This window comes from Paralichthys olivaceus, chromosome 21 (assembly GCF_024713975.1).
Source record: "Paralichthys olivaceus isolate ysfri-2021 chromosome 21, ASM2471397v2, whole genome shotgun sequence".
Taxonomy (NCBI): Eukaryota; Metazoa; Chordata; class Actinopteri; order Pleuronectiformes; family Paralichthyidae; genus Paralichthys; species Paralichthys olivaceus.
In genome coordinates, this window is record NC_091113.1 from 1,606,412 (window position 1) to 1,621,220 (window position 14,809).

Genomic DNA, 14,809 nt, shown 5'->3' on the forward strand with positions numbered 1-14,809 from the left:
TTTTCTCTCTGATTTGTTGACCTTGACCTTTGACCTTTTTCTGATCAGCTGGAAAAGTTTGGTGAAAATCACCAGAAATGTCCCAGTTGATCTGCGTGAATGAGAGTAAGAGGTGAAGTGATAGTGGAGGGGACGGGGCAGAGGAAGACAGAAGCTGATGTCAGCACAGAGACCCCCTCCCCCCCCTCCCCCCCTCCCTGAGCTGTCTGGACTCTTCACGAGAGACGGAGGCTGAGTTTAGACAGGATGTGAAATATTGAGTGGGAGGGAGGGGGAGACTGACAGAGAGGGAAACTGATGGAGGGCAGAAGGTAACAAAAAAAAAAAAGACATCGACAGGCTAATTCAGGTTTTTGTCGTCGTTTGTCTTCTTTTTGTTTCTTCGTCATCTGCGGTGACCGAGCTGCACTTGAGTAATCAAGGGTTAACGGTTTTGCCCCGAGGCACATCGGTGGTTTTCTGGGCATTCAAGCTTCAAGCCCACAGGCTGCGGCTGCCCGCAGAGTGAAAGCTAAAAGGAAGGAGGAATAATTGTCAGAGAGAAGACGAATGAACACATAAAGCTTCTTCGTCTTCCCCCCCCCCCCCGTCCCTCAGCTCACCGATGTTCCTGTCGGTTCCTCGGGGAGCTTCGCATCACGTCCACCCTGGTGCAGCTCGTCAAAAGACAGACGCAGGTCGTGAGGGAAGAACTGTTTTATTTTAGATTCAACTGAGAACAAAAGATAGAGAACAAGAGAGGAGGAGGTGAACAGGATGCAACAGCACTGAGAGTTCATCACTCTCAGGTTCGGGCTCGTGGAGGCTCAGAGCAGGCCCGGACATAAACTCTTGAGGGGCTTCATAGTGATGTCACGATGACATCATTCCATATGATCGTAAATTATTTTCCGCTCTATGTGAGCTTCTGGTCGTTCTACAGGAGGACGAGGTCACTTATGACGACATCATATGATGGAGAGTCGTTTTCCGATCATTTTAAGCTTTTGATCGTTGATTAAAAACATTTATTTAGCTAACGTGTACTGTTAGCTGTAACGTGTTAGTACATCTATTTATCGACAGTAGTGGAAGCTGTAGTTTTTTACTGTTTATTAGCACTTCTGTCATTAGAAGTACACATAGTACTGTCTGTAGACGTGTTACTGTGGTGTTAGTATGCATGAAATACTGCGTAATGCGTTATTACGAACTGGTTTTGCTAACCATGGGTAGCTGGCTAACGTAAACATTGTTCCTGTGCTACTGGAAAGCTAATTATGGTTATGGGTTATTTGGGTGTGACGTCATTCCTTCTTAAAATCACTTGAACATCGGGAGCACAGATAAAATCTGTTTTACCAGCGTCTCGTTCGTTTGATGGACATTTAGGATTCGGTTTGTTTCGATTATCGATCTCGTAAGAATCAATCCCAGTCGATGCTCACGCTCTGCGACTGACGCATTCATTAAGTCTCCAGTCTTTCACTGTTACTCTCCAGTCAATAATCCTATTTGACCAAAGTCTCTCTGGGGGAAACTCTTCATTCATTTGTCTTGTGAGCGAAGGTTTCAGTCAGACGCTTCATTTCCTCTGCCCCCGTTTCTCCTCCTGCTCTCGCTGGTTCTCGTGATGTTTATTCCTCCAACCGCTGTTATTATCCAGAGGAATTTGATGATGAGCGCTGATGTGGCTCCGTTAGATAACAGAAGTCATGACTCCTGTTTGAAAGTGATTTGTGAATGAATGTTGGTTCGGAGCAGGAAATACAATCACAAATTTTTGTCTCTGATCTTTGACTTTTTGAAAGAGAGATGATTTTTTTCCTCAAAGTGAGGAACACTATACTCCTTTAATTCCCAGTGTGAGTGATGCTGAATACACACACTTCATCACACAAACCTGTTCGCTCTGACTCTCCCTCCTCTCACCCTCCTCTCACCTCACCCCTCTCTCCCACCAGACCACCACTGAATACTAATTGTCATTGCAAGGATATTAAAATGAAAGAATCTGTGCATCTCATCACTTGCATTTGTCAATTTGTGCATTTGTGCATGTGTGGATGTGAGGATGAGGCAGTTGGGAGAATGCTAGCGATGACTGAGAGGAGGGAGGGAGGGAGGGAGGGAGGTACGCATTAACAAACGAGAGAGAGAGAGGCAGGGAGACGGAGAGCACTGTCCCCATCAGCTTCTTTCTCGCTCTGCGATTCAAGCAGCCAGCTCCCATCCTCCTCCTCCTCCTCCTCAGCAGCAGCAGCAGGGAGACGGGAGGAAAAGAAGATAACATAGCAACAGATAAATAAACCTACAAAGACGAGGAAGAAACGAGAGACATCAGTGGCAGGAGGAGCGGCGATTTTCTCTCCCCCCCTCCTGCAACACCCGCCGAACGCGCAGCGGCGGCGGTTAGGAATGAGAGACTGAGGGAGAGAGGTGCATCTCCAAGGAGACGATGACAGCGCAGCTCCTCACATGGACGGAGAGCGGGAGGAGGACGAAGTGAGCGTCCGTCCATCTGTCAGCCACTCAGCGGTGTGACCGGTCAACTGATGGTGTCCATTTTTACAGAGGGAGCAACAGGGACGTTCTTTCTTCTTTGTGCCAAACCTCCGCTCTCCTCCACCTGCCTGTCTTCTTCAATTTGTTTTGCGTGGATCTGGCTCTGAAGTCCGAGGGCGTCCCTCCCTCTGTTATCTCTCGTGTGTTTGTGTTGTGCATAAAGAGCTTATTGTGTGTGCGTGTGTGAGTGTGTGTGTGTGTTTTACCTCTTTAGTTCCGCATGTTGCACCCATCTGTTTCAAGCAGGCTGTCCGTTCACACCTCAGCCAGTGTTTCATCTGTGTGAGTGTCAGCTTGGGTCCTCAGTGTGTGTGTGTGTGTGTGTGTGTGTGTTTCCTCTGGATTCTGCTGAACAGGTGTCACCTCTGCTGAGGAGGTGTGGGATCACGTGGAGCGACTGTGGGCTGCAGGAGAAATGACAGTTTGATGCATCAGCTGCTGGAAACTGCAGCTCACTCCTTTAACTTCAGTGCAGAGAAGTGGTGGATTTACTGGTTCTCACCTGCTGGAGAACGTCCTGCGCCTCTCGCAGGCAGCCAGGGTCCCTGTACATGTATGACACATGGCCGTCTTCTCCGTAACTCAGCGTCAGGTGGCCATGTTGCCTGGAGACACTGATATCTGCTCTCACTGACTTGACTGATGATGTGTTGCCTCATTCTCGGCTGATCTCCGGCTGATCTCCTGTAACGACGCTTCAGTCTGCCGGCCTCTCGCTGGACATCCGGAGGAGACGCTCCTCATCTCACACTTGTTATCTCTCACGCAGACCCGAGCAGATCTTTGAACCTTTCTTTGGACTTTCTGCGTGATCCTCTCCGACCATGATTGGCGTCAACAGCCTGCACTCGGCGGGGCGCCTGCGCTCGCGCTCTCTTTGCACCGTGCGCTACGGAAGGGACTTCCGGATGATGGACCCGTTCCGCTATCCCAGAACCCCTCGCTCCCGCTCCCTGAAGCCTCTGGTGTTTCCAGACCTGCTGGGCAAAGCTCAGGACGGACAGAACCACCCACAGGCCAGGAAGAGGAGGAAGGTAGAGAAAACTCTTCAGCTGTTTCCTGTCACTTTTACTTTTTGTGAGTCACTGAGATGCATCGTTTGTCATCAGCTCGTCATTTGGTCTTCGGATCTCAAAGAATGAATCAATTTTCCCACTTAATTTCACACCGGTGTGACGCATGTCATAACAAAGCACATTTACCCAGCATGCCACTGGCTGACATCACATGCTCTGGTACCTGGTAGTTTCTCTTTTTTAAAGCCACGTGTATTTAACCTTTAATGCTCCACGCACAACAAACCGTCGTCGTCAGTCCGTGTGGCGTGTGACTGCAGGTCACTGACCTCACACAGCAGATTCTTTAAAGACACCTCTCAGCACGTTCGCTCTTCTTTTAGTGACGATGATGAAACAAGCAGGTGAAGGTGACAAACATCCACCTGATGTCTGAGTGACCCTCCGGACTGGATGAGTCTGATTAATGATTGAATCTCCACCTTTGTTTTAGATTCACTCACCTCCTTACCTGAAACGATGAAGACAATTAATCACAACCTGCAGCTATTTGGATCCATTTGATTTCACACTTATCCTGAAGTTATTCCTTAAATCCTGTGTCTCATCATAGTAAATCTTTGTTCATGGGCTAAACTGTCAGTTTGATAATAATATCACATTTTCACCAGTTTTGCGAACGATGAATCTGTAAATTGAGAAAACATCCTGCAGACCAGCAGGGCCGTTTCAAGGGGCTTCGGGGGCCCCGGGAAAAGGTGACATTGGGGGCCCTTCATCAAACCAAGGAACAAATGACAAATGAGTCTTTTACCCTCAAAATTAAAAACACGGGTCTGATTGTCAAATGTACACGTAAATAATTTAAGTAGTTTAACCTCAAAGGGCTGCTCACAGAATTGTCGCTGCTGTGGATACAAGGCTCATTTACGTTAGATATGGAACCTTGCCGATGTGAAGGAGGCTTGTAAGCATCTGGGCAGTGACGGTGATATTGTTTGAAATGGTCGTACGCGTTTTTAAAAGCAGCATAAATTAACTTAATCAGCCGTTCACGGGGGCCTCCTCTCAGCTCGGAAGCCCCAGGCCTGCTCTGCCCACCCTGCCGTGCGCCCCTGGAGACTGATAATTTGCAGCTCTGTTACTACCTGTGCGGTTTCATCTCTTTGAATTATATATTCACGCACTGCATCCCTGCTCGATTGTTAGCGTTTTTAGTTGCAGGGTAAAAGCTCAGGATCAAAGCTCTACATTCGTTATTTATTTTATCCACTCACAGCGTTTTATGCAAAAATGATCTGGTCTGAGACAAAGGAATAAAGCTAATAGATGAAAGAAAATGTAAAACTCAGTGTGACTCAGAAACATTAACTCTGCATTTTCTGTTTAACTAAAATAACAATTCAACTTGTTCGGTGCAATTTTCTTTTGAATATCTTTGTCCACAGATTCATTTTCCAGGTGATTTCATTTAATTTCATTCTTTTTATTGAATCAACCATTTTCCTGTGGAAGGCGTGTTCTTACAACGTGTTTAATGACTGAATGTTTACAGGCTTCAGGGACTTTTCTCTGTACCACAGGTATTTTTCAGAGATATCTCTTTAGAAGACAAAATACTCAACGATCGTCAAACATGACCACAAGCAGTTTGCCAGTTTGGGCTCCTGTTAGCTGGGGGTTTATTTATAACTTCCTGAAAATCATAATTTTCCATCTGCATCCTGTTTTGCATTAGCAGTGACTTGAACACTCCTATGAAGTAATTTACTTCCACGTTTGATTCTCGCCGTGTTCTCCGAGCTCAGCCTCTCATTTACATTTCAAGTTTTGATTCAGTGACTGATCTTTTGTCAACTCAGCGTTTGTGCACTACGGACTTCTGCAGGAGGAATCTGTTGTTGCACACCAGCACACTTTTACTCCTGCAGCTCACAAATTCACGGTTAATATTTGATGTTGACCAGATTTATGCTACAGAAGCAGTTTGTCTGTCGCTTGTAAAGATGCAGCCGGCTCATTATTTAAATGTATGAGCAGGTTAAGTTTGAAACATAGTCTGAATGCTAACATCTGACAGAAACCAGAACTAAGTCTGCAGGAGAGACATTAATATGAGGCCGAGTTCCAAAGACAACGCTGGATTGGTTACAGGAATCGAACCCTATTGTTGACCCAAATTAATTTGACTAGTAATCACAATGCAGCACCGTGACACTCAGAGGAGGTTGATGTCTAAAACAGCAGATGACCAATGGCAGCAGTTCTTTAATCAGAGGAACGTCATGGAAAATAATTGATTTGGGCCGAGGATGAGGTTTCTGTCCCTGCAGTGTTGGTCTGTGAGGAATTGGGAGGTGGACGAGGTGGTGATGAACTGCCTGTTAGTGTCCTCTCCATCACCTCGGCTGTCACAGCCGTCCATCAGCGGCGTCCACCACCTCGATCTGCGTGTTAAACTCTCCGGTCTGATGGCTTCATGCTTCCCTCTGTCCCCCCTCGTGCTCCGCTGCAGACCAGCTGTGAGACGTAGCGGCCATATCGCAGGACAGTGCCACTGCAGGCTGCTGAATGAGAATCTGCACAGCTCGCAACTGTCACTACAGATCTGAAGAAAAGTCAAAACCCTTCACAGCAGAGATGCTCCCTCATTAAATCAGCTTTGATTTTTCCTGCTGTGGATTCTGTTGATTACGAGGATGATACCAGCAGTGCCCTCGTGAAACCACATCTAAAGGAGACTTGTTACGTTCAGGCTCAGAACTTTAATTCGTGTTATTACTGCAACATGCTCTCTAATGTTCACTGTCCTCAGAATGTCCTTTGCTGCAGCTCCTCATGTCAGCCTCTGTCTCAAACACTTGGTTCTAGCTGCTGTCCAAAGACCAAAGAGACGTCTTCGAGTAGTTGAACAGTGAATTAATCATTTGAGTTGTTCTGTCAATCGACTGATCGATCGGTCGTTGGAACAGTTTCAGCTCGGGCTCCTGTGTCGTCCTGTTATGTTTCTGTTTCTCTTGTTCACGTTCTTGTTCCTAAGCTGTAACTTAATTTCGCTGTGTGCCGGTCGATACGTTTGCCTCAGAGTCTAAATTATGTATCGGCTGATTGATTTGCTCGTCTGTCACCTGACAGGCCGGCTGCTCGGTGGATAGTGTTGTTCTTTAAACTGATGAGGTGGTGCTTCACTGATTGGATGACTGATGGACAGTTTGGTGAAGAAAACGAGTTAAGCTCAGGCAAAAGGGCCGTTTGAGCAGCGTTGAGAAGGGGATGGCATTTCGTCGAGCACAGTTTATTGAATGAAGCTTGCTTACTCTGCAGCTCTCACAGAATTCCACAGCACACCTGCCCCCAGTGATCAAATCTCCAACTGAATGTTATTTGCCACCATGATGTGAAAATGTGATTTCTGTTTCCCTCTGCAGGCTCTCTACAACTCAATCAAGAATCAGAAGCTGCAGTGGACACTGTAAGTCGTTTTCAACATTTGTTTTCTTTGTCCTGATCTCAGCTGTGTCTCAAACACACGTCCCGAAGGGCAGCGACCGATCGGGGGGGTATTGATTAACGTGTTAGCGTCCTCATTAATGACGCGAGTGTCGTCTGGCATGTGAGAGAAACATTAGTGTGTCAAGGGTTGCTATTCTGGATCACAGTTTCAGAGCGCCTCAGAGATGCCAATTAAGTCACCAGCTTTCCAAGCTTTGTTGCCATAGTTACGGCACCATGGATACGACTCCATGGCTACCGCATTGCTCTGTCCTCCCTGTGTTCTCTCAGCAGCAAACACACACGCACAGAAAGCGCTGCCGCACGGATACGTATGCACAAGAAATGCATGTGTGTGTGTGTGTGTGTGTGTGTGGGTGTGTTTGTGTGGATCTTCTGGCAAAGTAGGTGGGAAAAAGAGAGACAATCATGGAGAGAGAGAGAGAAAGAGAGAGGCAACTCCATTTAAATGGCTCTTTACCTGCTTCCTGTACAAAGGTGTGACCACGGCCTCCCACTACCTCTCCAAAAATAGCAGCAGCAGCAGCAGCGCTCCCGCAGCAGCTGAATAAAAAGTGGTCAGAGGAGCATATGGAGGAGGAGATCAGCAGAGAGGCCGGAGATCCAGTTCAAACATCTCCGCTGACATATAGACAGATAAATAAACATGGCCGCCGCACCGCAGGACGGAGAAGACGTCATTTTTAGACACATGAACAGCGTCGAGCAAAAGAGAACCCACCTCCAGACAAGATGCGACTAAGAGCTGCAGCCCACAGCCGTCTGCTTTTTATTTTTATTTTAGTTTTGGCAGAGTTGCACGTGTCCATGTTTAATATTTTATCTGCGGAGCGTGTGTGCTGGAGCTGCAGCACTGTGACGATCCGCCACCAGTTTCACACCCGACTCGCTCGGTCGATGCATATTTCATCACACAGAACATTTTTTCACTTGGGGACTCATTGACCAAGTGCACAACACAGGGTCGAACACCGTGTGAAGGATAAACCTTTTACTCTGAGGCTGTTTCCCTTTTGTCCTTGTTGGGAAAATATTAAATTTGCACCAGTCCACAGCTCAGTAAAGTGAGATTCTAATCTCTTTTTCGTTTTTCATAGTCCAGCCGAGCATTGACTTACTAACGTGCCCTCAGACTGAGTCTAAAGAAAACACTCTGGGTACAGCGGGGCTGTGATTACAGGAATACAAATGGTTCTGTACATGTGAAATTCTGGCCTGCACATCTCATTACAGGTGTGTGGATGTTATTTCACTCCCCCGCAGAGAAAGGCTGCACATGGCCACTCTCAGCGGTGCAGTTGGAGGCACCCACATGTTCTGCACACACACACACACACACGTATACAGTACACACATGCTTCCTCGACGCAGGAGCGGGGGATGGAGAGCAGAGCACTGAGAGAGAGAGAGAGAGAGACGCAACAAGTGGGAGATCCAGCATCAGAGCTAGGTGAAGATGTGAAGATGAAGCATGTTGTACATCTGCTTCCTTTTTTTAATGGTATCGAACCGTAATATCTGCTCCAGATAGAAATACGTCGGCCCAGCGGCGTCCTTGTGTTAGAACGAACCTCACAGCTGAGGCCACAGGTGACATGAGTCTCACTTGGTTTGTTGTCACACAGCGGCTGAAAATAAGAATAAAGACATAAACTCCTTGATTGATTCCTGTTATTGTTAGATCGGGTAAATTCCAGATTTCAACATTTGACGAGGAAAGTTTTTACATTTGAGCACTTCTCTGTTGTGAGGCATAAACTGTAATAATGGTAAATATGTATATTGTCTATAGTTGGTATTGGGCTTTTATTCAAAATCATTATACAGATTTAACTCATAAACACATATTAGATTGATAATTAACTCGTCTCTGATAGAAAACAAATGTAATAAAAGTGAGGAGAAGCTTGGTCATGTATAAGAAGAGGATGATGGATGGATGAACTTCTGTCCTCTTTCACTTCACTGTGTTCGGACTCTTTCTGCTCTTTGGTGCAATGACTCAGGTGAAAGAGCAAATCTGTTTCCATCGGCTACTGATGCAGCAACATCAGCGTAAAATCAGACGTCATCCACCGTTCTTTCTCTTTCCTGTCCTTTAATTTCATTTGTTTTTCTCCTTCTTAATTCTCTCTTTCATTCTTCACCCTTGCTTGACCTTCTTCCCTTTTCAATTTTGTCCTTCATCACATCCTTCTTGTCTTTATTTCTCTTCTGTTCTTTCCCTTCTTTTTTATTTTTATTTTCTCCTCTTCGTCTCAGTCTCTCCTCTTTATCTCCTCTCCTCCTTGTCCTCTTTCCTCTCACTCATGTTGAAAACGTTCTGCCATCTGAGAAGGATGAGCTTTGTCTCGTTTTTTCTCCGCCCCCCCCCCTCCTCTCCAGCTCTTCTCTACTTTGTCTCTGTGTAGAAAGGGATTCAGGCAGGCCGGCAGTTACCAGGCAACAGGCGAGATGCTCATTGGCTCCGTCTCTGCCTCTCTCGTTCTCTCTGGCTCCTGCACGGGGTTAAATGTTGTTATGTATGTTGGTTACTCATAACTTGGTCTGGGGGGGGGGGTTCGGCATTCAGCCATTTTCTTCTATTTTCGGGCTGAACTTTTTGCATGGGTGTCGCCTGGTGAGGTAATTGGTGGAATCAGGGTGTTACCTCACCGGGCGGATGCAGAAACACTCGCTGTCGTAGCCCGAAGCATCGATCGTCTGTTAATGTGACAAATCCCTTTAAAAACACTGAAGGAACGAGCACGCTGCTTTGTGAGGGATTATTCAGAAGAGAATAAGATTATCTCTGCTGGAGCAGAGTGTGTTGTAAATATTGTCAAATACAACTCAAATCCATTTCCTCTAACAATTATCTTTAATGTCGTGTAAACTGGGTAGTAGCAGAGTCTCAATTATGTAATCAGATTATAAAATAAGTAACTAGAACTAATTTGACAAAACATCAGATGAGAAATAACATGAATATAAGATAACAACAAAAAGTAAATGATAAGTAAAGTTGTACTAAGACTGTAATGAAATGAAAAAAACATGTATAAAACAATTAAAACAGTGTACAGTTGGATAAAAACTAAATATATATAAATAAACCACATGAAGAACAGAGACACGAATACAAGATAAAAATGTAATTAAAATAGAACGAAAACCTTTAGTCTTCTAAAGAAAAACACAAGTGTAGTGAGAGAACAGGAAGAAATGAGGCTGCAGACAAACGTCAGCCGCTCACATCAGAATCCTCATTTACAAAGATGGCTCCTCCAGGCCTGTTTCTAACGAGCGATGAGCGTCGAGCTCAGAAACTTCAGCGAACCAGACTCAACTCTTTTTCCTGACATCACAGTTTAATAAAGGATGGAGTCATTAGAGTCTGAGGCCTGCCAGTGTTTCACTTTTAAACATTACGTGACCTGGATTTAGTCAGACAGTCGAAATTATACTAAAGAAGAAGACGAGCTCGTCATTAAGAGCTTTGACGGTGAATTTGAGAAGTTGTGTCGGCACAAGAACAACTTCGTGAAGTGGAGCCAGTCCATGCCAATGCATCTTGATCGCCCCCTGGTGCCTGGCTGGAGTACATCTCATAAACCCCGCCTCCTCCATGTTTGCAACCTGAAAAAGGTTCCTCGTGAAGTAATTTTCTCAAAGACGGATTCTGTCACTTTAGGTCATTCTAGTCCCACCGACTGTAAAGCTTCGTCTTCTTATCTGCAAATGAAAAACATCCTGTCTCACCTGCGTGAGGTTTCCTGTGAGGAGGAGGAGGAGTAGATGTGTCTTCATCTCTCGCTGTGGTACTTTTTGATGAAGGGCAGTGGAGGAGTTAAAGCTTTTCCTCGACCCTCTGAGTACGTGATGCTTCTTAAATGTTTTGTGCAACTAAAGCCGTGCCAAGAAGCCGGCAGAGGACGGTGGTATTACTCATGTGTCCTGTAACCGACGTCTCCCAGTCAGTGTGTGAAATCTCTGGACCTCTTGTCCTGTAACAGGCACAGAGTGAGAGGACAGGATACATGATGATGTGTTTATTCACTCTGCTAATGAGACATGACACATAAGTGTCGATTGCAACGGAGTCATTTTTTTATTTTTTTTATTGTTGTTTGTATATTTATTTATTTGTCTCCATAGTGACGAGGAAGAGCTGCGGAAGTCGTTCTCGGAGCTCGGGGACAGTCTGAGCGAGACCAACACCTCTCGATCCATGAAGAGGGTGGCCAGCAGCGGGAAGCCCCTGTCGGATGAGGCGGAGCCCTCGGGAATGCTGCTGTACAAGAACGGATTCCTGGTTCGCAAAGTCCACGCAGACTCGGACGGCAAGAGAAGTATGAGCTTTATGCGTGGCGTGGGCAAACCATGGGAGGGCGCTGTGTGCACATTCTGTCCTGCTTCTGTAGGTGCAGAGGAAGAAACACACATTCATCACGTGCCACTGATGAAACTTAGACCGTAAATAAAGATGGAGGCACGTCAGCTCCTAAAAGTGAAACCAAATCATCTCTATGGCCTCTTGGTGGCTGGCGGCAGTATAGATCATAAACACTGCCTCCTCCATATTATCACCTGGGACAAACTCATTTTAGGTTTTTTGTGTATAATATACTGCTTCATTGCCCCGTTCATCTTATTTGTCTCTTATTATCTCCTCATATTTTTATTCAATATTTTATTAAAGTGTTGAATTTTGAAAGAGATTAATTTCACTCTGGTATGAACCCGTGTCCTCACCTCTGCTTTCTGTTTTTAATGCTGCTCATGTAAGATGCAGAATAAAAATAACATGATATAATACATCATACGTGTTAAACTGCAGGTTTCATGTCATCCATCATGTTTCTTCCTCCTCACAGCACCAAGAGGGAAACGAGGCTGGAAGACGTTCTACGTCATCCTGAAAGGGCTCATTCTCTATCTGCAGAAAGTAAGTCATGCATAATATATATATATATTTATATATTTGTGCCAAATATAAAAATTGAAAAGGCAAGAAGCTGTTTACAAGTTTAAATATCAGGTAACAGCCTCTGCAGTGAATAACCACATCCAGCCTGAAACATCAATAACGTTATCACGAGTTATAGAAATGATTGTCTGTTTATTGCTGTGAGACATTAATACATTTTCGTTTCCTACATTGTTGTAGTGATTATTTGTTCTTGTGTCAGATGAGCAGAATCACAGCATCACAGAGTTTAGTTATAGTTTTAATTCTCTTCTTCAGTCACGGAACTTAATGAAAACTTCACTGAACTTTATGGAGGCAACATGCTTTATATTTTATTTGTGTTATATCGAGGTACATAAAAATAGGATTTGTGGTTTTTCAGGCGTTTCAAACGTTACCCAGCCTGAGCGCTCTCTTCTCTGTAGAGGAGACCTGTTTGTGCTTATTCAGCTCAGCATCTTTAATAAGTGTTGAGACCCCTGTGTGGAATTCCTCGCCTTCATTTCGTCTTTATAACGTCCCTGCAGGGGGAGTACAGGCCTGATAAGCAGCTGTCTGATGAGGACCTGAAGAACGCCGTGTCCATCCACCACTCCCTGGCCATGAAGGCGTCAGACTACAGCAAGAGGCCCAACGTGTTTTACCTGCGGACCGCGGACTGGAGGGTTTACCTCTTCCAAGCACCGTGAGTCCCAGTCTGAGGATTTGAATCTGCTGATTATAAACGTTGAAGAGTTCGATGGCTGAGTGAGTGTGGATCTGGAGAATCACCAAACACATTCAACATGTGGTGGAAAGACTGAACCCAGAAGAGCGGAGGCTTTTGGTCATGTAGCGTAAAACAGCTGAGCATCCAGGCAGCTCCTGCTAACAACATGTGGAGCCAGCTGTGCCCGTGTGCCCGTGGCGTGCCGAACACATGCAGAGCGCACACGGATCAATGACACACACACACACACACACACATGCTGAGCAGGACGCACACTGAGAGTGAAGAGCAAGGTGAAAGTGTGTAAAGTGTGTGTGTCTGTGTGATAGCGGCGTCCAGGAAGTGGCACATGAGTGGCCACATGTCTCAGCCCCCCAGGAGGGCCGGCTCTGTGCTCCAGTTGCAGCTTGCATTTGTCCCAGATACTCAACCCCTCCCCATGTCTCTCTCCTCTCTCCTTCTCTCTCCTCTTTGTCCCTCTATCCCTCTTTTGTCCCCTGGGATTTCAGCAAGGCTGTTTCATTCAATCTGATATTCCTCACGGGCCCCTAATGGCTCCGTTACAGTAAAACAGGCCCGTTTCTCTTGTGCATTAATTGGCTCCAAAATCATTTATTTGTCAACAGCAAGGCTGCACTTCCTGATAATTATCCTTTTGATGCTGCGAGCCGGCTCCAGTGCTGATGTGAGCATGCAGCACTGATGAGTGTGTCTGTATCCACTGTGTGTGTGTGTGTGTGTGTGTGTGTGTGTGTGTGTGTGTGTGCGTGTCTTCTGCAGATTGTGCCTGTACTTACTTGTGCACGTTTGTTGTGTCTGTACGTCACAGGAACGCAGAGCATATGCAGTCTTGGATCACCCGGATCAACACGGTGTCCGCCATGTTCTCAGCTCCTCCCTTCCCGGCGGCCATCGGCTCCCAGAAGAAGTTCAGCCGGCCGCTGTTGCCGGGGACGATGTCAAAACTCTCTGAGGTATCGTCTTGTTAATGGATTTTTCACAGCTGGGTCTTAGAGCGGGTTAGATCCGAATCAAGTCCAGGGCCTGAAAATCCTCCAAACACAAAGATCTGTACTCTGACAGAGTAACTATGATTAAAATTATAATTCCATGAATAAACTCTCACATTCAACACTGATGTTACAAACTCTTCACACTCTCCAGTGATTGCATCACCTCAGACTGTCCTGAAAACAGACCCAGCCCGAGAAACAATTTAATCCGTCAATAGTCAGAAAGTAAAGTAAAGTAAAAACATTTCCCGTCACCTCTCTTCAGTTCACCTTTGAAAAAATTACCAAAAACCAAATTAAATTATGTTTTATGAAAAATAATTGTATTTTAACATGACCTGCCACAACATTTTATTTCATACCAGAAACATTAAAATAATATTCAGCTGCAGGAGAACACAGGGAACATTATGACACCAGTGAAATCAATACTGCATCTCAATTGTATTTATAAAGGAGTTAAGTTGAAGTTAAATCAAAACAATGCAAACTGCGTCGTTCCACAAGAAACACAGACGTCACGCCGAGGAGACGAAAGTAGGTGATGGGAAGGTTTGACGTTTTTTGACATCCGTCTCTCGCCTGTCTCGTGGTGGCTCTGACACAGAACAGGAGATTGTGATCATATTTCCTGCCACTTGACTGCGGCGGAGGCGCACGACCACAAGGCGATAAATACAGTTTTATGTTATCTCCAGAGTAACGTGTCTGAAAACCATAGAGCTGTAAAAAGCTGAGAAACAACATGAACGTCGCTGCTCTGATGAGTCGTGTTTCGTGTCGCTCCGTGTGGATTCCTAGAAATGTCCAGTTTGCTGGGGATAAAATAAGTGAATGAAAATACAGATGAATTCAGGTTTTCATTGTTTCCTTTGTCTCCGCCATGACGTCAGTGTTGATGTTGTTCTTACAGGAGGAGCAGGTCAGATCCCACGAAGCTCGATTCAGAGCCATCTCCACGGAGCTGGCCGAGCTGCGCTCTTATCCTCCCGACCGCAAGGTCAAAGGCCGCGAGCTGGAGGAGTATCGCCAGCGAGACGAGTATCTGGAGTTTGAGGTGAGA

The 14,809-nt window shown here is 45.6% G+C and overlaps 1 protein-coding gene across 7 annotated transcripts in view; it reads left to right on the plus strand.

Moving 5' to 3' along the window:
- Positions 1-14,809, plus strand: part of LOC109644657 (PH and SEC7 domain-containing protein 1-like) — a 46,704-nt gene that overhangs the window by 27,665 nt on the left and 4,230 nt on the right. For 4 of the 7 annotated variants that reach the window (XM_069517259.1, XM_069517260.1, XM_069517258.1 and 1 more), the window contains 6 exons: positions 6,989-7,032; positions 11,211-11,404; positions 11,930-12,000; positions 12,552-12,709; positions 13,563-13,707; positions 14,660-14,803. In XM_069517259.1, coding sequence (XP_069373360.1) covers positions 6,989-7,032; positions 11,211-11,404; positions 11,930-12,000; positions 12,552-12,709; positions 13,563-13,707; positions 14,660-14,803 — 756 coding nt within the window. Of the gene's footprint in view, positions 1-2,900; positions 3,579-6,988; positions 7,033-11,210; positions 11,405-11,929; positions 12,001-12,551; positions 12,710-13,562; positions 13,708-14,659; positions 14,804-14,809 lie in introns of those variants that run through there. The other 3 variants (XM_069517264.1, XM_069517261.1, XM_069517262.1) reach the window with 3 other exon arrangements.